At 50.5% G+C, this 23657-nt stretch overlaps 2 protein-coding genes across 2 annotated transcripts; one reads left to right on the top strand and one right to left on the bottom strand.

The window, feature by feature from the left end:
- The first annotated feature begins 1558 nt into the window (after positions 1–1558).
- On the top strand, positions 1559–19259 carry LOC136457700 (serine hydroxymethyltransferase, mitochondrial-like). The gene is made up of 16 exons (XM_066457748.1): positions 1559–1743; positions 1929–1967; positions 2068–2154; positions 2301–2422; positions 2591–2667; positions 3118–3242; positions 3553–3645; positions 3848–3940; positions 4079–4276; positions 4378–4482; positions 4575–4640; positions 18038–18115; positions 18287–18398; positions 18481–18591; positions 18731–18894; positions 19078–19259. Exons 1-15 carry the CDS (start codon positions 1657–1659, stop codon positions 18877–18879), a joined length of 1542 nt encoding a protein of 513 aa, XP_066313845.1. The 5' UTR covers positions 1559–1656; the 3' UTR covers positions 18880–18894; positions 19078–19259.
- On the bottom strand, positions 12649–16348 carry LOC136510247 (uncharacterized). The gene is made up of 2 exons (XM_066504768.1): positions 16130–16348; positions 12649–15955 (listed from the first exon to the last, which is right to left on the bottom strand). The coding sequence occupies exons 1-2, from the start codon at positions 16346–16348 to the stop codon at positions 14888–14890; spliced, it is 1287 nt and encodes a 428-aa protein (XP_066360865.1). The 3' UTR covers positions 12649–14887.
- Positions 19260–23657: the final 4398 nt, after the last annotated feature.

Consider the following 23657-nt stretch of genomic DNA (forward strand, 5'->3'; position numbering starts at 1 on the left):
TAGGTTCAGTGGTTGAGCTGCCTTACGATTGGTGCCACTTTACCAAATCACATCTCCAGGGTAGGCCTTCCGCTCTGGCCCGTTCGTTTGCTCGATCGTGAATTATAAGCTAGAATAGTATTTTTCTTTCACATCAAACCAGCCAACAGTAAATAATTCACGATCGTTTACGATGAAACGAGGCTACATTTGGTTCGATGTGAAGAATCTTTCTTGCCAGGGTTGGTGGTCGTCGTGAAAGTTTAATAATAATCAACGCTGAAACTATTCAGGGCACTTTTTTTTATCACTCTTGGGACCAACAGCCCTTGCTCTAGCGGTCATTTGAGATGCAAATCTGGCCTAAATGAAACCAAATTTTCTGTCCGTTGATACTGATACTCTTTTTTTTTTGGAGGGAAAATATGGCCCGATCGCTTCGCTGAAAAAACAAACCGAAATACTATTTTAGCTGATTTGTTGTGAGAGAAAAAAACAGTTCTGGCTGAAAAAACATGCTGAAAAGTACGGATTATAAGAGAAGCGGACAGATTATAAGAGAAGCAAACAGGGCCCATGTTGGTTGACTGTTCAGTGCAGTATATAATAATCTGGTGGGTTAAGAAAAACAGGTACAGTTTACGCTATACAATAAAGAAATCAGCTAGATGCCCAGAATCTTTCAGTTACAAGTTCGAAAATTCCCACCGTCTAAAAACTGAAAATGCCATTTCAACAAGTTGATTCGTATAAAACAAAAAGAAAAAGTAAATCTGTAAAACAATAATGTGCTCAGCGCTTACGTCGTCATGGACGCTGTGCTGCAAGTAAAAGTCGCGAAAAATGAGTAATGTATTCCAAAAGAACAAATATACATAAATGAGGACTAAAAAAAAGCATCTTCAAGAGTCTTTCTAAATCTCTCTCCTAATCATTATTTGGAGAATTATTTGCATAAAAATCGTTTTCTATATCTTTCCCTCCTCCAACAGTTCTTCTATATCAAGTGAGCACTCTAGAGAGTCATACTCATCTTTTTTTCTTTTTTTTCTAGCAAAAAAATCCGAAATAGAAGATGGCTATATTTGAATGACCATTTAGAGAAGCTATTGGAGGATAGTTTTTCACCAAAATCTCTATTCCTAGTATTTAGGAAGGATACGAAGAGTCCCTTAGATATGCTCTTGGAGTAGGAGCCGAAATGCCGAATACACTTGGGTGCAAGATAAATGAGAACTAATAAAAAATGAACGGAAGATTTTATAGGAAAACGTGGAGTAGGAACGGGAATTCCGTGCAAGAAAAAATGAACCTGAAATGAATGGAGACCCAGTGTTCTGTTCATGGGTTGGTGACGCTGATGCGTTTGGTGTGGTGTGGAGTGGAGTGGTGGGCGCTGATGGAGACCAAGCACTGGCCTGGCCATCCAACCAAACCCACGAGCACGGCTGCACGGGACGGGCGTATGCTTCACTTATAAGCCGTATTTTTCCAGGTAATGAATAGCTCAGCACAAATCAGTCGACGGTTATCCAGCTAAATAAAATACAGTATATAAATAAACCCCATAAAAATGTTACCAATATATTCCACTGCCTCCCAACTCCCAAGTCGAGGCTCCAACCCCGGCACAGCACAGGAGGAGGTGGACGCGCCCGCCACCGCCCACCGCCCACCATGGCCATGGCGACGGCCCTCCGCAAGCTCTCCGCCAACGCGCTGCGCCGCCAGCCGCTCTCCCGCATCACGCCGCTCTACTACATGGTACGACGCCGACCGCTGCTTCTTGTTCTTATTATCGTGGCACGGTGCCACGGCGGTCATCTGTCCTTGTCTTGTCTTCTACCCACGCCCTCGAAAGAAACAAACAAAGAACTACTTACTCATCTCGCGGTCCTGATCCGTTCTTGTGATTTGGTTGGTTTGGCCCCTTTTTTTTCCGTGCGCAGGCGTCCCTTCCGGCGACGGAGGAGAGATCCGGAATCACCGTATGTCCCGGTTACTCTGTTCTCAATCCTTGGTGTGTCCATTGCTCCGTGTCTGTCGCTTGATTTTTTGTTCATCTCGTGTTCTTGGCATCGGGTGCAGTGGCCGAAGCAGCTGAACGCGCCGCTCGAAGAGGTGGATCCCGAGATTTTTGACATCATCGAGCACGAGAAGGCCCGCCAATGGAAGGTCTATGTTTCTCCAGTCATCTTTTCCTAGACGTACTTTTTTCAGCCATCTCCGGTCATTGTTTTGTTGGACTATATTATTCTTTGTTTTTTTTTCAGCACCCTTCTGAATTCTGAATTCTGTTCGTACCAATGCGTTTGGTGCAGGGGCTGGAGCTCATCCCGTCGGAGAATTTCACGTCGGTGTCAGTGATGCAGGCGGTGGGTTCCGTCATGACCAACAAGTACAGCGAGGGGTACCCTGGCGCAAGATACTACGGTGGAAATGAGTACGGCCCTGCTCTATTGTTTATCATTCTCGGGATAGTTTCAGTGGAAACACGCATGTTTTCAAGAAATTGAGGGACTGTCTGCGTGAATCATCTGAATTGGGGTTTTTATTCTGGGTAGTTTTCTTTTTTTTTTTAGATAAAGATGCTGGGTTTTCTTGGTTGCAGATTTATTGATATGGCTGAATCCTTGTGTCAGAAACGTGCTTTGGAGGCTTTCCGTTTGGACCCAGCGAAGTGGGGAGGTAATATCTATTCTGTTGCGGTGTTGCCATGTCATATGTTCATCTTTTTTAACATATCTCTATGCAATCAAGCCTCTATTGCACTAAAGCAGTAGTAATTTTCTCCTTTCCTGGTTTGGGTAATGCAAATTAGAGAAAGCGATGACGGGAACAATCTGTTTTACCTGTAAGAGAATAAGAGAGTGCCTAACAGTTTGAAGCAATTTAGAAATGTTACAAAGTTTGCAAGGAGTTCAGAGTACATGGGATCAGTTGTGAGAGAATTAACTTCTGTATATGTAAGGCATTGCTCCATCACAAACCAAACCACTTGCCACCACCTTACCTACATATAATGTGTGGCCAGTCTTCTACATTATTATATATATTTTTCAATATTTAACTTTGTTTCTGACCACTGCCCTTTCACCAAAATTTTCTTTGCTCGTGACCAATTTTCAATCGCTACAGTGAATGTGCAACCTCTATCCGGTTCACCTGCCAACTTCCAAGTATACACTGCGCTCTTGAAGCCACATGAAAGGATCATGGCTTTGGATCTTCCTCATGGTGGACATCTTTCTCATGGTTACCAGGTACGTGGGTCTGGAGTTTCCTTTTACCTCCAACTATTTTTTATTCTGACAGTGCGCACAAGCATGGATGTTTCCTTCTCTGTTGCCTTTCTTTCCTTTCTGGCTCTGTGGTTGGTTTAGATTTCGTTATGGTTGTTCCATTACTGCACTGGCACCTGCTATGCAAAATTAAGTTCTGCCTGCACGCTTGATTATGTAATGCATACGTAATATCTGCAAATGATTGATATTTTCCAATAATTCTTAGTAACATTCAGATATGATGCTCTAGATACTCCTATAGCTCAAAGGTTCTACCTACTGTTTGCAGACTGACACTAAGAAGATATCTGCAACTTCGATATTCTTTGAGACAATGCCTTACAGATTGGATGAAAGCACTGGATTGATTGATTATGATCAGGTCATTTTCCTCCCCCTTCTAGTTTATAGATACACGTATTAAGCAAGGTGGGCAACAAATTGTTGTTTTTTGCTTTTTAGCCAAAAAAAAGGATTAGGATATTTGTTACGGTGTCATTTCTTTTTCAATGGTAAACGTTTTTTAAGATGAATCACACTAACACCTCATTTGCTCCTATGCTTCATTTGCTACCTATGTACAGTTGGAGAAAAGCGCTGTTCTTTTCAGGCCAAAATTGATCGTTGCTGGTGCAAGTGCATATGCTCGGCTATATGATTATGACCGTATGCGGAAGGCAAGGTTTCTTTCCTCAATAGTAGATTTTTCTCAAACACGCGAGAGACATTATTGTATTAGAGAGAAATCAACAGTAAAATCGAATTGTGATCTTTTGTGATCAATCAAATAATTCCATAATGATATGTGTTGACAGATATGCAACAAGCAGAAGGCAGTACTTTTAGCAGACATGGCACATATCAGTGGGCTTGTTGCAGCTGGTGTTATTCCATCTCCTTTTGATTATGCAGATGTAGTGACTACCACTACTCACAAATCACTCCGTGGGCCACGTGGAGCCATGATCTTTTACAGGAAGGGAGTGAAAGAAATAAATAAGCAAGGAAAAGAGGTATGGCATGAGGAAACGATAATAAAAACTAGCATAGGGTGTTGAAGCTGCTTCTTGCATTAAAAACCAAAAGGACTAATGATATATTTAATATTCTATAGGTTATGTATGATTTTGAGGACAAGATCAATGCTGCCGTCTTTCCTGGTCTGCAAGGTGGGCCTCATAATCATACCATTACTGGCTTGGCCGTTGCGCTTAAACAGGTCTGCTCCACTTATTCATGTTGTTTTATATTATCTTCTATTCATATTGTTTGCCTTTTTATGAGGCTCTCAGCTGTTATTTTACATTTCAGGCAACTACTCCAGAGTACAGAGCTTACCAAGAACAAGTTATCAGTAACTGTGCTAAATTTGCGCAGGTATTTGTGTTCACATTTAGTTAAAAAAAACTTGTCTTCGAGTCTTGGAGGATTAGATTAACATACTTGCTCACCAATAGGATGAGTAACCTGTTTACTGTTTATATTAGTAGCAGATTTTAGGAAACTGTAGTAGATTATCAATGTTTTTTCTCTGAGTTTCAAAGCATTTTATTGAATTAGCTATATTTAGTTTCATACACCAACCAATTCAACCCAAAAACTTAAGTTGATGGAAAGGGTGGGCAATTGCTAGATAGGGTTCGAACCCGTCTGATACCATATTGAGTTGCATGCACCGACTAATTCTGATGGAGAAGGCATGCAGTTCTCTTATACTTCAACAAGCTACATTAGATAATGTTATTTGCAATGATGTTATCTTGCATTTTTTTTGACGGTCAACGGGGGGGAGGGGGTCCCCACCTGAATTTATATAGTGGCCCAAAAATGCCCGTTATGTGGTTTAGCAGTGTTACAAGAGATTTTACATGGTTCAAGCATCACCCAGTTGGTGATGACTGAAGAAGAAGGCAGTTAGCCAAAAAGAGATGTAATCATCCTTGTCTAGCTGTTTCAAACAACTGACACCACTGATCGACGACGTGCCGCTTCTTCCTAGGGAACCTGCATCGCCATTGCTCTGCCGTAGCTTTGCAAGCTGCCAGAACTTGAGTGATGCTTTGTCTTTCGTTTCTGAAGACGTCCGAGTTCCTTGTTTTCCAAAGTTGCCAGCAACACAAGGCAATTAGCGCTGAAAACTCCTCTTTCGGGACTCCTTGTGGTGGACTGAATCCGTGGATGCTGTCCATAGCCATTCCCGCCATTGAGTCCAAACCAATCTTTTCCCAGAACTGCCTACCAATTGAGCAGCCGCCCATGATATGTTCTGGAGTTTCATCCTGCTCATTGCAGATCTCACATGTGGCATCCGGCAGCACATGTTTGCGATGTAATTTTTTTCTGCATTGGATCCTTCCTTGTGTCAGTAGCCACATGAACACTTGGACCCGTGGTGGAGCCACGTTGCGCCAGACAAATTTTGCTCTAACATCTGATGGTTGTCCACGAGCTTTGAGCAGTTGGTAGATTGCACCGCTGTCGAGGCCGTAGGCTTTTTTGCTGAAAGGAGTAAGTCTTCGATCTGGTTCTTCAGAAAGTTCAGTATTGACTAGCACCTCTTGGACATATTGTAGTTCATTTGTGGCAGCTTGAGAAAGCCTGGGCACCAGACACTGACCGAGACCCGATTGCAAGATCTCCCTGACAGTAGCATCCTTCTTGGTGCAGTGACTGAATAGCGCCGGGCATATGTCTGCAAGTGCATCATCGGCAAACCAGACGTCCATCCAGAATGAGCAATTAGTGCCATCACCAAGTTTTACCGAAGTGAGAGCCTGGTAAAGAGGGAGCAGCGCCCGAAGTGCCTCCCAATGATCTCCGTGAATGTCTCCTTTCAGGTTGGCGATGCAAGCACGGCCTCCAACCCAGAGCGACCAAGCAGAAGAGTCGGGGCAGTGTAGCTTGTGAAGTAGTTTCAGCAGCAAGCAAATGTTCTGAATATCCATGTCCTTGATCCCAAGACCACCGTAGTCTTTAGGAGCACACACCTTGATCCAAGCCACTAAGCAGCTCGCCGGGGATGCCTTGCCCGTTTTTTCTCCAGACCACAGGAAGGCACGGCGTTTGTTGTCCATTTGTTTGATGACGGAGGGCGGTATCTGCAGGGAACTCATGAAGTACACGAGCTGACTGTCGAGCACCGAGTTAACAAGAACAGCTCGGCCCATTGAGTTCAGAAGTTGTGCTTGCCAACCACTGAGGTATCTGTCAGTTTTCTGAATGTATGGTGTGTATGCAGACAGAGGCAACTTGTTCACCGAGAGCGGTAGTCCCAGGTAGGGCTGGGGAAAACTTTCCCTTTTGCAACCAATGGCATCCACACACTGCAGCACCATGTGAATAGGCACCAAGGTACTCTTGTCATAATTGATATGAAGTTCGGACAATGCAGCAAACTGGTCAAGAATACTTTTGAGAGCCGAGACTCCACAGAGGTCACCCTCCAGAACGATCAAGGTATCGTCGGCATATTGAAGCACTGCACAGGGCGTACCTGCCTCGGTTGGGTGCCAGATCTCCACACAAGACTTGATCATGCACTGCAGGGTTTCTGCCACGAGGAGGAAGAGGTATGGCGAGATTGGATCACCTTGGCGCAGGCCACGTTGACAGGTTATCCAAGGTCCAGGGCATCCGTTGACGAGAACTGCCGATTTTGAGGTTTTCAGTATATGTTCCATCCAATTGATCCAAAGATCACTGAAACCTCTCGCCCTCATAACCCTGCTCAGACCGACCCAATTGACAGTATCAAACGCCTTAGCGAAGTCCAGTTTTAGCACCAGAGCTGGCTTCTTTCTTTTGTGGCAAACCTGGACCAACTCTAGTGCATAGACGAAAGTATCAGAGATCGATCTCCCTCTGATAAAACCCGTTTGGTTGATGTCAATTAGTCTGGGGATCTCGTCTTGCAGTCTTCTTGTGAGCAATTTGGACAGGATTTTCATAGTGCAGTTTTGAAGGCAGATTGGCCTGAACGTATCCACATCCACCGCACCCGGCTTCTTGGGGAGGAGGACCATGTGAGATCTGTTGATACGCTCGAGCTGAGCGTCACCATGGTGAAAGGCCTCCAGGAACGCCATGATCTGTACCCGAACCGTTGTCCAGGCTGCTCTGAAAAATGCTGGGCCAAAGCCGTCAGGTCCTGGAGCACTGTTCCTGTTCATGGCAAACAGCGCCGGCTTGGCTTCTTCCTCAGTGAAGATATCTGTCAATGAGTCGGATGGACACGCTCTTCCTTCATACAGCCTTCCCAGATCAACCTCCACAGAATTCCCCGGGGAACCTGATGATTGCCCTGAAGAACGCAGTCAAGGCTGTTGTCTTGCCGTCGTGGTTGACAATATCTGTGCCATCTACCCGAACCAAACGAATGAAGTTTCTTCTCAGTCGTTGAGTCGCCTGTGCATGGTGGAAGGCAGTGTTGGAGTCTGCCTCCCGAATCGCCTTGTGCTTGCTACGTTGCTTCCAGTATGCTGCTCTTGCTTTTATGGCCTGCTCAAGTGCAATCTGAGCATTCCTCCTGACCTGAAATTCCTCACTCGAAACTCATTTCTTCGTAGTAGTAAAAAAACTGGATCAAAAACTGACAATTGTGAATGATGTGAGGGTGCCCTGATACACCGGGACCAAACCTTAGCGGCCACTCTCGTCGACTTGATGCATGCGGCTAGCTGCCCTGCCGCATCGGCACGTACCAGAGCCTGCTCCCAAGCGGGCAAGACAAAGGGAAGGAATGACTGTTTATGCAGAAGTTCTCAAAACGGAAGAACCGGTTTGAGGAAGGGAGGTGGACAGCGTTAGGAGCAGAGGGGTGTGGTCAGAAGTAGGACACGGGAGAGAGGAAAGGTTGGTGAGGGGGAAAGCGAGGTTCAAATCATTATTGGAGAAAGCACGGTCGAGTCTAGCAAGAATGGGGTTGGGCTGTTTGTTCGACCAGGTAAAAAGGCGATCAGAGAGATCAATCTCAGATAGGTTGAGCTGGTGGATGGCATCGTTGAAGGCGTTAGTGAGAGGAACGTTGATTTGTCCGTTCTTGTCAGCCGCGCACCTGACCAGGTTGAAATCCCCGAGAAGGATCCAGGGACCAGTGATGAGCGGAGGGAGCTCTGTTAGTCGCTGAATTCTCACTCTTGGTAGTAGGAGAATTCTTATTCTCATCGAGAGAGGATGACACTAGGAGTTGGGGCAATTTTCTTGACACAAACTCACACAAATGTCATACCAACCTGAGGGGTTGGGGTTACATATTTATAGGCTGCTAGCCAGCCAAGCATATGCCAAGATACTAGTCTAAAATGCTAAGATGCTGTCCTCTAGTCTAAGATGCTGTCCTAAAAACAGAAAACAACCAGAAGGACCATGTGAGCAGCACAGCCCCACAAAGACCAGCCACACATGAGACTTATCCATCATTCTTCCTCTAAGTCTTGTGCGTCGTCTTGTGGGAGAGTTGAACCATCCCGGTCCTGGGGCAGAGCTCAAGGAACTTGATCCTTCCAAGGGGCTTGGTGAGCAGGTCCGCAAGCTGGTCCTTGGTGTTGATGTAGCTCGCCTTGATGCTCCCTTCCTCCAAACAGCCTCGGATGAAGTGGTACCTCACCCGGATGTGTTTGCTGCGTTCGTGGAACACGGGGTTCTTTGTCAGGGCCAGAGCGGACTTGCTGTCCACCCTGAGCTTCACCGCTCTAGTGTCTCTGCCGAGGAGATCACCAAGCAGTCGAGCGAGCCAGAACGCCTGAGTCGAAGCGGTGGAGGCCGCTATGTACTCGGCCTCGCAGCTGGACAGGGCCACCACTTGCTGCTTGACCGACTGCCAGCTAACGAGGCACTTGCCGAGGAAGAAGACGATCCCGCCCGTGCTCTTGCTGGTGTCGATGTCGCCGGCGTGGTCACTGTCGCTGTACCCGACGAAGTGTGCCGCCCCAGGGCACCTCGGGTAGTAGAGGCCGTGGTCGAGAGTCCCCGCAACGTAGCGGATGATCCTCTTCACAACCTGCTGGTGCTCCGTCGTCGGTTGCTGCATGAACCGCTAACGTAGCCGACGGAGAATGCCTAGTCCGACCGTGTGTGGGCGAGGTAGCGAAGGCTCCCCACAAGACGCCGGTACTGCGTAGCATCCACCTCCTCCGTCGTGCTGTCGCGGCTCAGCTTCAGCCTCTCCTCCATCGGAGTGAGAGCTGGGTTGCAGTCGGTGAGCCCAGCTAGCTCAACGACGCGCTTGGCGTAGGCGGTCTGTCGAAGCGTGATCCCAGAGTCATCCTGGTGCACCTCGATTCCCAGGTAGAAGGAGAGAGGCCCCAGGTCATTCATCTGGAAGGTGACCTTCATCTCTTCCTTGAATGCCGCCACCTCCGCATCCTTGGTGCCGGTGATCACCAAGTCGTCGACGTAGACACCCACCAACAGGGCATTACCTCCCCTGCCCCGTCGGTAGATGGCCGCCTCGTGCGGGCTTTGCTCGAAGCCCATCCCCTTTAGCGTGGAATCCAGCTTGGCATTCCACGCCCTCGGTGCCTGCCGCAAGCCATAGAGGGCCTTGCGCAGGCGGAGCACCTTGCCCTCCTTGCCGGGGATCGCAAATCCCGGCGGCTGGTGCATGTAGACCTCCCCCTTCAAGTCGCAGTTAAGGAACGTCGACTTGACGTCCATGTGATGAACACGCCAACCCTCCTGGGCAGCTAGCGCAAGGAGTCGCACGGACTCTATTCGTGCCACGGGAGCAAAGGCGTCGTCGAAGTCGACCCCCTCCTGCTGCACGAAACCTCGTGCCACCAAGCGAGCCTTGTGCTTGACGATGGCACCGGCTTCATCCCTCTTCAGCTTGTACACCCACTTAAGGGTGATCGCGCGATGACCACGAGGAAGGTCAACAAGCTCCCAGGTGCGGTTCTTCTCAACCGCATCCATCTCCAACTGCATCGCGGCGCGCCATGCCGCGTGTCTCTCGGCCTCTGCAAACGACCGAGGCTCGTCGTCGTCACACGCAAGGTGCAACTGCGCCTCCAGGTCGTGAGGCACCGGTTGGTCGCCGAGAAGGTTCTCCATCGTACGGTACCGCAACGGCTCGCCGTCGTGGTACGCGTCGACGCGCTCCTCGTCGTGAGAGAGCGGAGTAGCGAGCTCAACCGGGCCGTGCTCGACACGAGCTGGTGGTGGAGTAGACGTGCCCGGAGTGGTGCCTGTCGGTGCTGGAGTGCGTGGCGTTGCCGGCTGTGGTGGAGCCGGCGAAGAACTCATCGCATCCGAGGTCCTGGCTGGAGAGCGTGGTGCTGTCGGAGTAGCAGGCGCCGGGGTCGGTGGAGGCTCGGGGACTGGGGTAGACGCGCTCGCCGAAGAAGAGCCGCCTACTCCCCCAGCTCCCTCGAAGTGGACGTACTCGACAGAGAAGTCGTCGTACGTCGGAGCCGAGCCGTCATCCACCGCCTTGTCCCACGCCCATCCTCGCCCTTCGTCGAACACAACGTCACGCGCCGTGCGCACACGCTGTGTCTTCGGATCGAGGATGCGGTAGGCCTTTGAGCCCTCCGCGTAGCCGATGAACACTCCCGGAGTGCTCCTGTCGTCAAGCTTGCTGATGTGGCCAAGCTCCTTGGCGAACGCGAGGCAGCCGAAGACCCGCAAGTGGGAGACCGCTGGCTTGCGCCCATGCCAAGCCTCGTACGGCGTCCTGCCGTCGAGCGCCTTGGTAGGCGAGCGGTTGAGGATGTAGACGGCCGTCACCACCGCCTCTCCCCCGAAGACAGTCGGCATCCCCCTCTGCTTGAGGAGGGTCCGAGCCATCCCCACAACTGTCTGGTTGCGCCGCTCGACGACGCCGTTCTGCTGCGGGCTGTACGGCACGGAGTAGTGACGCTGAATGCCCTTGTCTACGCAGTACGACGCGAATTCAGCCGTCGTGAATTCGCCGCCGTTGTCGGTGCGCAGCACGCGCAGCTTGCGGCCGCACTCCGCCTCCGCAGCAGCCTGCGCGCGCCTGATGGCGTCCGCAGCCTCTCCCTTGCTGCCGAGGACCATCACCCACATGTAGCGGGAGAGGTCGTTGACGAGCAGCAGAAAGTAGCGTCGTCCTCCCGGTGTGGCCGGTGTCACCGGGCCACACAAGTCCCCGTGCACGAGCTCGAGCCTCTCCTTGGCTCGAAAGCTAGCCCGCTGTGGAAAGGGGAGTCGCCTCTGCTTCGTCAACACGCAGACGTCGCAGAGCTGCTCCACATGGTCGAGGCACGGCAGGCTTCGCACCATCTCCGTGGCACCGAGCCGCTTCAGGGCCTCAAAGTGATGGTGCCCGAAGCGCTCGTGCCACTGCCACGCCTCGTCGTCCCGACAAGCAGCGAGACAGAGGGGTTGTGCCACCTGCACGTTAAGGACGTAGAGTCGATTTGCGCTTCTGGATACCTTGGCAAGAAGGCGACGACGACGATCCCAAATCCTCATGACTCCGTCCTCAACCACCACGCGCGAATCGTTTTCATCCAGCTGTCCCAAGCTGATGATGGAGTTCCTCAACGCGGGGATGTAGTAGACTCCGGTGAGCAGCCTGTGCTCACCAGACACGACGGTGAAGATGATGGAGCCGACGCCCTTGATCTCCACGCCGGAGGCATCCCCAAACTTGACGGAGCCTCGGACGCTAGAGTCAAGCTCGGTGAAGAACTCCCGTCGACCGGTCATGTGATGGGTGGCGCCGGTGTTGAGGCACCACCCGTCAGTCTTGTCGTTGCCGGAGCTGTCGCCGAGGAGGGCGTGTGCTTTTGGCTCATCAAGGTGGAGGAGAGCCGCTGCGGCCGGTGCCGCTGGAGGTAGCTCGATGCTGGCATGTGCCATGAACAGAGCCGGCTCCTCCTCTGCCTGTGCGACGTGGGCCTGGCCGCGTCGTGGCTGTCGACGGTCCTTGGCCCAATGGCCAAGCTGGCCGCAGTTGCGGCAGGTGTCGTCTCGTGCCGGCTTGTGCCTGCCGGCGGCGCCGCCCTGGGCGCCTCCGCGGGCATCACCCTCGGCACGTCCTCGCGCCCCGGCCTGGGCGTCTCTGCACACCTTGCGCGGCTTGCCACGCTTGCGGCCGTCTGTCGCGGAAGAAGGCTCCCCCTTCCTCCGGTCACCTTGGCTGGCAAGCCACTGCTCCCGAGTGAGAAGGAGCTTCCCGCCAGTGGTGATGGGCCCTGAGAGGGACTGTGGCTCATCGCTGTCGACGACCTTGAGGCGACCTATCGCCTCCTCGATCGACATCGTGGAGAGATCCAGCAGAGACTCGATCGAGCGAGCCATCTGCTTGTACTTCTCAGGGACGCAGCGGAAGAGCTTTTCGACAGCTCTCTCCTCGCCGTAGGTGTCGTCGCCGAACTGCACCATCTTCTGCAACAGAGTGTTGAGACGGAGAGCAAAGTCATAAACGTCCTCACCTGGCTTGAAGGCCAGGTTCTCCCACTCCTTGCGAAGTGCCTACAGTGTGGACTTGCGGGCACGGTCGCTGCCGATGCGTGCCGCAGCGATGGCGTCCCAAGCCTCCTTGGCAGTCCGCTTGCTGGTAAACGAGAACTACATCTCGGGCGGGACTGCAGCGATGAGAGCATCCAGCGCCCGTCGATCTAGGTCGTAGTCGACGTCGTCATACCGGACTGCCTCCCACATGTGCCGCACCTGGAGCTTTACCCTCATCACCGCAGCCCACTCGACGTAGTTGGTCTTGGTGACGGTAGGCCACCCACCACCGGGGCCGACGTCCCTGACAATAGCCTGGAACCCGTGGTAACCACGGTACCGATCCGGGGAGAGAGCCACGCTGCCTGTGAAGGCCGCGATCTCCATCGATCCGTCCGCCACCGTTGCCGTGCGCGCCTCCTCCAGGAGCGCCACCGTCGTGCGCGCCTCCTCTAGGAGCGCCGCCAGCGCATCCGCGCCTGTCTGGGCTGCCGCCACGCTCGTGGACGTGCGCGGCTGCCCCTGGAGCGCCACCGCCGTGCGCGCCTCCACCAGGAACGCCGCCAGCACGTCCGCGCCTGTCTGGGCTGCCGCCACGCTCGTGGACGTGCGCGGCTGCCTCAGGAGCGCCACCGCCGTGCGCGCCTCCACCAGGAGCGCCGCCAGTGCGTCCGCGCCTGTCTGGGCTGCCGCCACGCTCGTGGGCGTGCGCAGCTGCCCACTGCGCCGCCCGCGCTCGTGCTGCCTCCCTCTCTAGTAGCTCGAGGTCCGCGTCGGCACTGTCGTCAGCACAAACGGAGCTGCTGACGCTGCCGCACAGAAACTTGACCTCCGCTGCCGCCGCACACGCTGCATCCGCCGCCGCCGCTGCTTCCGCCTCCGCTCTGGCTGCTGCCAGCTCCGCCGCTGCCAGCCTCGATGCCCTTGCCGCCGCCGCAGCGGTTTCTGCCGCCGCTCGCTCGCGTTCCTCTGCCGCGGCAAGTTCGGCCTCCTGCCGACGCCGCGTGCTCGAGGCGACCGAGCGCTGAGACTGCCCTGCGGACATGACGCGCTACTGGGGGGCTGCTGCGTGGGGAGAGGGCTGCTTCAGACGAGTTGGGAGAGGAGTGAACAGGAGCGGCCGTAGGAGCTGCTGCTGCCAACAGCTGGGGCTGTTGTGGGGCTGGGAGAGAAGATGAGCAAGAGATGCTCAGGCTACAGGATAATATGGCTCTGATACCAGTTGTTAGTCGCTGAATTCTCACTCTTGTAGTAGGAGAATTCTTACTCTCATCGAGAGAGGATGACACTAGGAGTTGGGGCAATTTTCTTGTCTATTTCTCACACAAACTCACACAAATGCCATACCAACCTGAGGGGTTGGGGTTACATATTTATAGGCTGCTAGCCAGCCAAGCATATGCCAAGATGCTAGTCTAAGATGCTAATATGCTGTCCTAGCTAAGATGCTGTCCTCTAGTCTAAGATGCTGTTCTAAAAACAGAAAAACAGCCACAAGGACCATGTGAGCAGCACAGCCCCACAAAGACCAGCCACACATGAGACTTATCTATCAAGCTCGAGGAGATTTTGGAGGAAAGGCAGGGAGGGCGAGTGGTCCGAGGGGCCGTAAGTATTTGTAACGGTGAAAGTCAATATTGGAGGTGGTGGAGGAGATAGATGCAGAGAGTGAGTAAGGTTTTATGAAGAAGTTGTCGAGGGAGAAGAGGGTCGGGTCTCATGCGATGAGCAGCACCCCCCCCCCCCCGAAACCATCCGCAGGTGCATAGACAAAAGTCAACGCAAGGTTATGGGGGAGGAAAGTCTTAGCTTTGAAAGAGTTTATGCAGTCCAGTTTGGTTTCCTGGATGCATACAGGAGAGGTTTTTGCATCTTTGATTGCATTGCGCACAATGGTACACTTGTCCGGATCGCCTAGACCTCGTACGTTCCACGACACGATGTAAAAGGAATGGTTGTTTAAATTCATGGTTCAAGGATACAGCAACACAGTGCTTGCATAAGCACAAGGAACATACAACCGTTACAGATCCGAACGAAAGCCCTAAGGACTAGAGGGTAGCAAGTGACCATTACAATGCTGAGAAAGAAAAACTAGCTAGGACACAAATTGAAACGAAGGATAGGTGCGCTGCCATTTGCCACTCCCCAGCGACCGTTGGGGTGGGAGCGCAAGTCGCCGATCATGCATTGGCAGCCACCGATCATTCAGCCGAGTTCGTCACCGCGTCGACGATGTCAATGTCCTTGCAGCCAAGCCCGGCAGCGGACACCGGTTTGTGCAGGTCGCTGACACCGATGGGGAGTTTGTTGCGGGAGAGGATGTTCTTTTTGGCAACATGTTTTTTGAGGCTTGCAGAGCACCCAGAGAGGGAGTTAAGCAGTGCCTTACGCTGCACAACTTGGGTGGTCATGTCCACGAAATTAGCAGGAGCCTTGGCAGCGAGGCGAGAGCTGTGGCGTTTAGGAGCAGTAGGCATGGCGGAGCGTGCACGGGTGCGCCGGTAGGTGATAACAGGCGGGCTAGGAGTGGAGGCTAGGGATGGAGGAGGTGCAAGCGGGAGTTCAGCAGCGAGGACCGAGTCGTCGCTAAGGGACTCGGTGGCTGAGGAAGGGCTGCTCAAACTGACGCAGCCAGAGGCAGTGGAGGAGGATGGCGGGGTGACAAGCACGCGCGCGAAAGCTAGAGCGAGGCCAAGTATCTGCGAGGCGGGCGGTGAAGCAGGAGGCTGGGAGAGCGAGGCGGTGGGCGGGGCAAGGAGATCGCTCGGGTAGTAGTCGCTGTTGTTAGGCTCGCCAAGGAGGTCAGGCGGCAGCTGGTTAGGCGGGTATATCTGGTTGAAGTGATGCGGCTGCGGGCGCACTTGCTGCTTACGGTTGAAAGGTCCCGATGGGCCGAGGTTGGGCCCATGACCCGGCGGCGGCGGAGGCCCAAAGAAGCTTGCCAGGTTGCCCTGACTGTCAAGCTGGTACGCTCTAGGCCAAACCCTGATCGGCAGGATTTTAGCCACACACCCGGCACGGCCCAAACCCCGTTTGGAGATCTTAATCTCAAACGGGATCTCGAGTCGGTCATTCACCTCAAGGAGTAGGCGAAGAGGAGCAAAGTTGTTGCCGGTGAGGCAGGCTGGATCGATCTCAGCCACCTCGCAGAAGCCCAAGAAGCATTCCTTGATTTTGCTTTCGTACCAATGTTCATTTGGGAAATCAACAATGAACACGAAAGCTAACCAAGTGGGTACACGGAAAAAACGGCTAGAGGTTTCCTCCGGCTTTTAAAGGAAAAGATCAGAGCCATTGCAAGCGATGGGGCTAAGAAGGTGAAGGGAGTCGCGTTCAGCCAAGAAGTTGCACCGAAGGATCATGGCGCCTCTAGAGGAAGGGAGGAGGTCGACCGGGAGGAGTGGCGCCACGGAGCGCAAAGCAGAGCGGATGAAGGCGCTGACCTCCCCGACGGGAACCGACGGCTCAATGAAGGCGAACAGGAGCCGTTCAGTTAGGTCGTCCCGGCCCGGGGAGACCCAAGCATCGATCGACCTGGCGTGGCCCTCCTGCCAGGAGAAACCATCGCTGGAGCTGTCGAGGTCGCCGCTTTCATACTCGTCCCCCGAGCTCTGGAAGGCATCAATGCCGGCATCCACCCCACGTCCCGGGAAGAGAGGCATGCCGATGAGCTCCTCAACCTCGCTAGGCGGAGCAAGGGGCAGGTCCGAACGCGGAGGTAGCGGGGACGGAGGAGGAGAGCGGTGCTCTGGCAAAGACAGGTCCGAGGAGGTCGGAGCGGACCTGCCAGCCGAAGGCTTGTCTCCAATGACAAACTTGTTAATGAACTTAGGCTTGCAAGGTGTGGCGGATTACACGAGAAGAGGCCTGAGCGACTGGGAGCTAAGGACCTCGAAGGAAGGCCCAGAGGAGCTGGAGGCAACCATGTTAGCCGGTTCATACGCGGTGGTGGGCGGCAGAAGCTGGATGGGGGAGATGAAGGAGGCGGAGGCGAGGTAGGCGGTGGCGACGAGGGGGGGTGAGGCGAGGGGGGTTCGGGGGACGGTGGAGGAGGTGAGGACGGGGTAGAGAGCGCCGGCAGTGCAAAGCGAGGCGAGAACGGAACAACGCGGACGGTGTGGCGAGTAGCCGGCATGAGGATGGTGGGCTGGCGGCACGAGGGCGCGGCGAACAAACGGCTAAGCGGCATCTTGCAGGCGCCGCTACGGTGGCCGGAGCAACGATAGAGCCGGCAGCGGGGTCATGGCAATCCTTCACACAATGGTCAGAAGCCAAGCAACGGAAACAAGTTGAAGACAGGGGGAGAGGTTTTAGGGTTTTGCATTTGAAGGGCAAAGGAGGGGGCGTAGTAATAGCAGCTTGAAGGTAAGTGCGCGCTGGTGGTTGAGAAGTGAATGGACCATGCCTAGACGTGCTCACCATAAGTGCTCCGGACGGGAAGACAAGACGGGGCGTCGCTCCCCGCTCAGAAGACAGGCTAGGGCAGGAAGCATAAGGTAAGGCAGGTATATTCAAAAGATTTGAAGGCACAATTCCCAACCGAAATCTCACAGGGTTAGGGTTGGCCGGGCGGGCCGAGGCACCACAGTCAACTGCTGGAGTTATTAGGGTTGTTGAAACGGTACCCAAAGCAGTAAATTCGTCTTCTCCAACTGAGCGGAAAGGAGGAAGGCGCCGGACAGCAGCCCTCGCCGCCGTCAAGGAAGAGTGGAGGCTCAGGCAGACGGAGTTGAGGCGCAAAACTCCATGAATGACCAGAACGTTAGCGACATTCTGACTCGAAACGAAGACCTTAAAAACACTGAACGCAGCGCGCACGTCCCTAAGACGACCCGGACGAGGTACCAGCAAAAGATGCAGGGTGTTTTGAATGAAGAAGGTGTTGAAAAGGGGTCATGGGAGGGGGGAGTTACCCAGATTGCAGCCGGAGAAGAGGAAGGAGCAATGAGGTGCGGGACCACAGTGTCGTAGAGGTCAGCGAGGAGCTGGTTCTGGAAGTCGAGGTGGGAGGGAGCAGGCGTCGCGGCGGTGCGACGAGGACGCCGACGCCGACCGGTGGCATCCAGGCGACAGTGAGCGGGCGGCTTCGGAAGGATCCCGGCGAAGAGGGCGGAGGAGGGGTCGGTGGGGCTAGGTGGGAAGGGTGGTGGTGGAAGCGGTGGGCGTGGCAGCGGCAAGGGGTCGCCATCGGTGGCATCACCCTCACAGTCGCCCTGGTGCTTGCTCTCGTGAGGCACGAGACGAGCCATCTAGCGCTGCTGACACAAATGTATAGTTTTGCAGCATTGTCAATTGTGCTGGACAGTTTGAATCACTTACTTGATGTTGATTGATGGGTACATTGTTATCAGAGCCTGACTGCCAAAGGATATGAACTCGTCTCTGGTGGGACTGACAACCATTTAGTTCTGGTGAATCTCAAGAATAAGGTAACACATTCCTTGGTTTGTTATTTCTTTATGCATATTAACTATTTTTTTATACATAATAGCTATTTCTTTATACATATTAGCTAAATGTGCTAAATACTCAAAACCTGCTTGTTTCCAGTTCTGATCCCATATCTTAACAATATTGTATTTTTTAAATTTTATGTATAGGGGATAGATGGTTCAAGGGTGGAGAAGGTTTTAGAAAGCGTGCATATTGCAGCAAACAAGAACACAGTTCCTGGTGATGTTTCAGCTATGGTACCAGGAGGCATCAGGATGGGTACAATATTGTCATAGAATGTTTGTTTAGTTTATTCTGAATTCATTTTGCAAATTCTTAATATTAGCTCTCCATCATGCAGGAACCCCAGCTCTTACGTCCAGAGGATTTGTTGAGGAAGATTTCGCTAAGGTTGCTGACTTCTTCGATGCAGCAGTGAATCTGGCCTTGAAGATTAAGGCTGCAACGACAGGTCACTCAAAGTTTTAGTTTTTTTCTTCCTAAAGAAAACAAACCACAGTGACTGTTAGACACATTTGCATTCATTGAGGTGTCCCTATCACTACTGGGATGATCTGATTTATGTTTTGTTTTTAACTCTTGCAATTTAGGTGGAACAAAGCTGAAGGACTTTGTTACCACTTTGCAATCTGATAGCATCCAATCTGAGATTGCAAAGCTTCGCGATGATGTGGAGGAATATGCAAAACAGTTCCCAACAATTGGATTTGAGAAGGAGACCATGAAATACAAGAACTAATATCTGAATGGCAAGGTATGCTCCATCTTTGCCCAGTTGAGTCATTATGCATTTTAATATAATATGCAGCAACTCAGTTGTGAAAGGGAGCACCAGAGCAGGAACCCCTGTCTTCTTACTTGGCTGAGCGCTTCCCTCTTGATCCCTTGGCAGAAGAGAATGAGATCACTTGACAGATTTTTTTTTCTTTTGTTGCAGTAAGCAACCGTTGCAAGATGCCAAGACGATTATTGGGAGTTTAAATGGGGAAGATCATGTAAACATAAACTCATGGTGTGATGGCATCTTATGTTAAAGAGATATTGGCAATTGACAGCATGTGGAACTTTCGTCAATGGCTCATATATGCTATATTGACCCCTCCTGGACAATTGCATTTCCATATGCGTACATCCTTTGCGTTCAAAAAAATATGCGTACATCCAAAAGTTATAGGCTCGTGGAACTTTTCGTCCATGGCTCGTGTGTGGTTGTTATAGGCCACCTCCAAAAGGTTAGAGCTGCCCAGCTCAATAAAGAGCGAACACTTCTCGGGTCTAGCTTTTACATATTGTCCAAAGTTAATATGGACCTCAAAGCAAAGAAGATGGTTGAAGAAGATGCAAGTCCCCTGCGGTGCAAGATCTTTATCTGGATGGCGGCACACCGAAGATGCTGGACGACAGATCGCTTGGCAAAGCGAGATCTGTAGAATCCAGCCCACTGCCTTCTGTGCGACCAACCGGACGAGACGATCGATCACATCCTGGTGAATTGCATCTTCTCCCGACAAATTTGGTAAATGCCGTCCACAGGTGTGGTCTGCAAATGCTTCAGCTATCCCAGGATGAGGATTCCTTCCAGGCTTGGTGGCGTAGAGCATCTTGTCCGACAGCCAAAACAACAAGAAAAAGCTTCTGTTGTAAAAAAAATCTAGTGATCCTGGTCGCTGGGTCAATTTGGAAACACCAGAACCGATGCCTCTTTGATGGCACCAACCCTTCAACTACTGATGTGGTGCTTCAAGTGGTGGGTGAGTGTGGCACAACCGTCTAATCTAGTGTCCTCCTAAGAGTACTTGTCTTTTATTAGACACTAAGTACCCAAAAGTGTGCACTAAATCGTGTCGTTTCATTGAGCACACCTCAAGGACGACTTCGAAAATCCACATTTTTTTATCAGGATCATAAATGAGAGAATAAAACTTATAACATTCTTAACCATTTCTTACATCACTTTATTACAACGTTAGAGTACTTAAACAAGTTGAATGCAATAGCGGAATTAAAACAGTTTTAAATGTAAAAGAATTTATAAATTTTTAGGTTCACGTTTTTATCTTGCAGCAGAGAACAATATATGATCAGAGTTACAGCAGAAATAAAGATTAATGGTGAATCCTTAACATAGTGAACATTTATAAACCAGTTATGATGGCAGGTCATAAAACTTTTCTTCTAAAAACTTTTAGTGAGAGTCTCACTAGTTTTTTGAAGAAACCCTCACTAAAAGTTTTTAGAAGAAAAGTTTTATAACCTGCCATCATAACTAGTTTATAAATGTTCACTATGTTAAGGATTCACCATTAATCTTTATTTTTGTTGTAACTCTGATCATATGTTGTTCTCCGCTGCAAAATAAAATATGAACCTAAAAAGGTATAAACTCTTTTATATTTAAAACTGTCTTAATTCCGCTATTACATTCAACTTGTTTAAGTACTCTAATGTTGTAATAAAATGATGTAAGAAATGATTAAGAATGTTGTAAGCTTTATTCTCTTATTTATGATCCTAATGAAAAATATTGATTTTTCGAGTTCTTCTTTGGGGTGTGCTCGATGGAACGACACAATTTAGTGCACTCTCTTGGGTACTTAGTGTCTAATGGAAGGCAAATACTCTTGGAAGGGCACTAGATTAGGCGGTTCTGTCACAGGTGGTATCAGAGCATAAATGAGAAAATAAAGCTTCAAACCCCTTTTTTAAACTAAAATTTGATAACCTATTTTTACAAAAAAGTTAGGACTTTTGCATACGAAGTATATAAGTAGCCCTATTGTTATGGTTAAGCATTCAGAATAGATTTAACTAGGCTTTCTCCGGTGGACTGACTCTCACGTAGTGTATGATCTTTAAGTCCGTCACGTTGGTATTGCCTTGGTTGTTGTGCCCGTATTGCTTGCAGGTGCGCCATCTATAGGTGCCACATGTGTCGTATTGTGCACGACTGACTAGTCCTTGTTCGAGAATTACTACTGTACTGTGGCTTCGTGCTTCACGTTCGTCTATGGTTCACGCCTGCCATGACCCACGTCTCTCCATACTCCTTTCTGCGCTCTTGCTGAACCCTTGTCCTGCATCCATACTAGTCATTAATGGCCTCAGACATCGCTCGCTTTGAGCGCGTGAAAAATTCGACCGATTCATTTGTAGTGGACCCGCGTAGGAACCAAATGGTGGAGTGCACCAGGACCACTGACCGATCTGCTATTACAAAAAGGCCCAACCTAGCCACTTGGTACCACCACTTGGTGCACTCCAGCTCACCTAGCCCTTCCTCTTGAGCAATCTTTTCGCCCAAATCCTTCCTTGCAACCACTCACCAGGGATGGTAGGAGTCTGGGTTAGCAGCCACTGCCTGAATACTGAGGGTTTTCCCAAAATCCTATACGCCACCCTACAAAAACTCAGAGTTAAAGATCGCCCCGAGTATGAGGGCCATGAGGTCACCGTCTACGTTGGGAAGAGTGAAGAGTTCCCCGATATCACTAAAGCCTGGAATGTGGCCGCAACCGGGTTTTGCTTCGTCGACACCTATCAAGTTGTGGCCCACAAAGCCTTGCGGCACCTTTGCTAGATCTATGAACAGTCCATTGCCCGTACCCCCATGAGGTTCTTTCCACCTTTGGAAAAGAATCGACAGGTATGGAGGGCTCGCATGGAGGCCTTGCAAGGGCGAGATATGCAAGAAGACAGTCCAACCATGGTGCACTTGACCACGTACCTGCTTGCTCTAGATGAGCAGTATGACCGGCAAGCCTTGGAGTTGAGAAAGTGCATCTGGCGAGCCGAGGAAGCCGAGATCTTCTCTAGGATGCTCTAGGTGCAGCTCGCTGAAGCGCATGCCAGTGTGGCAGCCATAGAGAGTCATGAGACTGCCATGTCGGAAGCCCTAAAGGAGGCCAAAGGTCGGCATGCCCATTAGCTAGAGGAGGCCTACCTTGTCACTAGGGCTAAGCGTAGGCCACTGGCCGCTGAAAGGCAGGATCCCTTGATCTTAGAGGGAATCCCTGTCCATTCGCTGGAAAGAAGGAGAACCGGTGTTGCAGTTCCACCAGCACCTCCACCCTTGGAGGTATCAGAAGTTGAGTCCTTGCTTCTCCTCACTCAGCCATCGCCAAGAGAGGAGGTAGATCCATAGACGGGGTGGTAGAAGAATCCATCGAGCTCGAGAGTGAAGTTGTGTGGTTCGACAAAGTAGATTAGTTGAAAGGTCCTTGTGTGGTTTTGGTAATTAAGTGACAACCTAGGTGGACTAATTGTGTTTATGTGAGATACATATGTGATTAGTCCACAGGTACATGTGTGTAAGCAACATACGCCATGAAGGTGAAAATGGCTTGGAGATGTTGCAAAGCTCACACATGCGATGATGAAGGAGCTCATTGCAAATGAGACATGACATTGAGTCATGTGATCAAGGTGGAGAAGATCAAGACATGACTTGGCTTGATGGACCAGTTGTAAGCGTGAAGGGCAAGTTGGAGGCTTTGGAGCGATGGACCGTGTGGTGGTGAAGCTTAAGCAAGACTTGGCGCCGATAGACGAAGGCAACAGTGAAAAGCAAGTGAAGTCAAGATCGATGAACCAATATGATCACATGATGATATGAAGTGGATCATATCATTGTTGATCGTGTTGGTGCATGTGTTGCATCGCCATTGGAGGAGATGGAATGGAATGCGCAAAGCAAAGGTATCATTGTAATGTGCATGATCATTTCATCCCTTACTAGTATGCGGTTAGTGCATATAGTACATGCTTCATAGGATCATGCATAACAAATGAAATGTTTAAATTCATAGCCTACCACTATTGCTTGAATGATTATTTGATCTAGTGGTTAGTATATGAATTTGTTCATGAGCTAGTGAACCCAATTACTTGACTTAATTTAGATTGCTAACAGGTGACAAGTACAACATTGGCAAGATAACCCTTGCAAGAGGTGTGAAGAAGCTTGTCATTGGTTTAAACCGAACTTGGTAGCTTAGGCAAATCAATTTAGTTTAAGTCAACCATTGAAGCTCATGATAATGATAAGAGTACAAGTACAAGACAACAATACAAATGGATATCTAGTTTGTTTGTTTCAAGTGGTATCTAGACTCAAGTGTTTCATCAAGAATTCACACATGATGTCTAGATTAACTCACAAGTGATATCCTATAAGTGGTACTCATGAAGATAGCAAATGTCTAAGAAATGGTCTTTATTGATAAATCCAACAAGTGGTTCCATACTAGAAAATTCCTTCAAGTGGCATCACATCTATATGTGTTATCAATCATGCAAGACGATGGTTCCACAAGTGATCCTCAACTTTAAGTGATCATCAAATGAAGAATGCATCCCTCACCTATAAGAGCTCAAGTGTATCAAATAGATGACCCATGCTATCACATAGGGGGAGGTGTACCACAAATTGATATCAAGATCAAAGATCATATGTGTGGTATCTCAAGAAGCCCTACACAAGTTACAAGTGGTATCTTCAAGTGGTGTCATTCCAACAAT

This window comes from Miscanthus floridulus, chromosome 1 (assembly GCF_019320115.1).
Source record: "Miscanthus floridulus cultivar M001 chromosome 1, ASM1932011v1, whole genome shotgun sequence".
Classification (NCBI taxonomy): Eukaryota; Viridiplantae; Streptophyta; class Magnoliopsida; order Poales; family Poaceae; genus Miscanthus; species Miscanthus floridulus.

Bases quoted from the DNA above. Each gene is read 5' to 3' on its own strand.
- LOC136457700 (XM_066457748.1), top strand. From the start codon at position 1,657: ATGGCCATGGCGACGGCCCTCCGCAAGCTCTCCGCCAACGCGCTGCGC. The intron at 1,968-2,067 runs GTATGTCCCGGT...CATCGGGTGCAG, and splicing joins AGGAGAGATCCGGAATCACC to TGGCCGAAGCAGCTGAACGC. The intron at 3,646-3,847 runs GTCATTTTCCTC...ACCTATGTACAG, and splicing joins GATTGATTGATTATGATCAG to TTGGAGAAAAGCGCTGTTCT.
- LOC136510247 (XM_066504768.1), bottom strand. From the start codon at position 16,348: ATGCCTCTCTTCCCGGGACGTGGGGTGGATGCCGGCATTGATGCCTTC. The intron at 15,956-16,129 runs GTCAGCGCCTTC...TTCCTTTAAAAG, and splicing joins CGTCGGTTCCCGTCGGGGAG to CCGGAGGAAACCTCTAGCCG.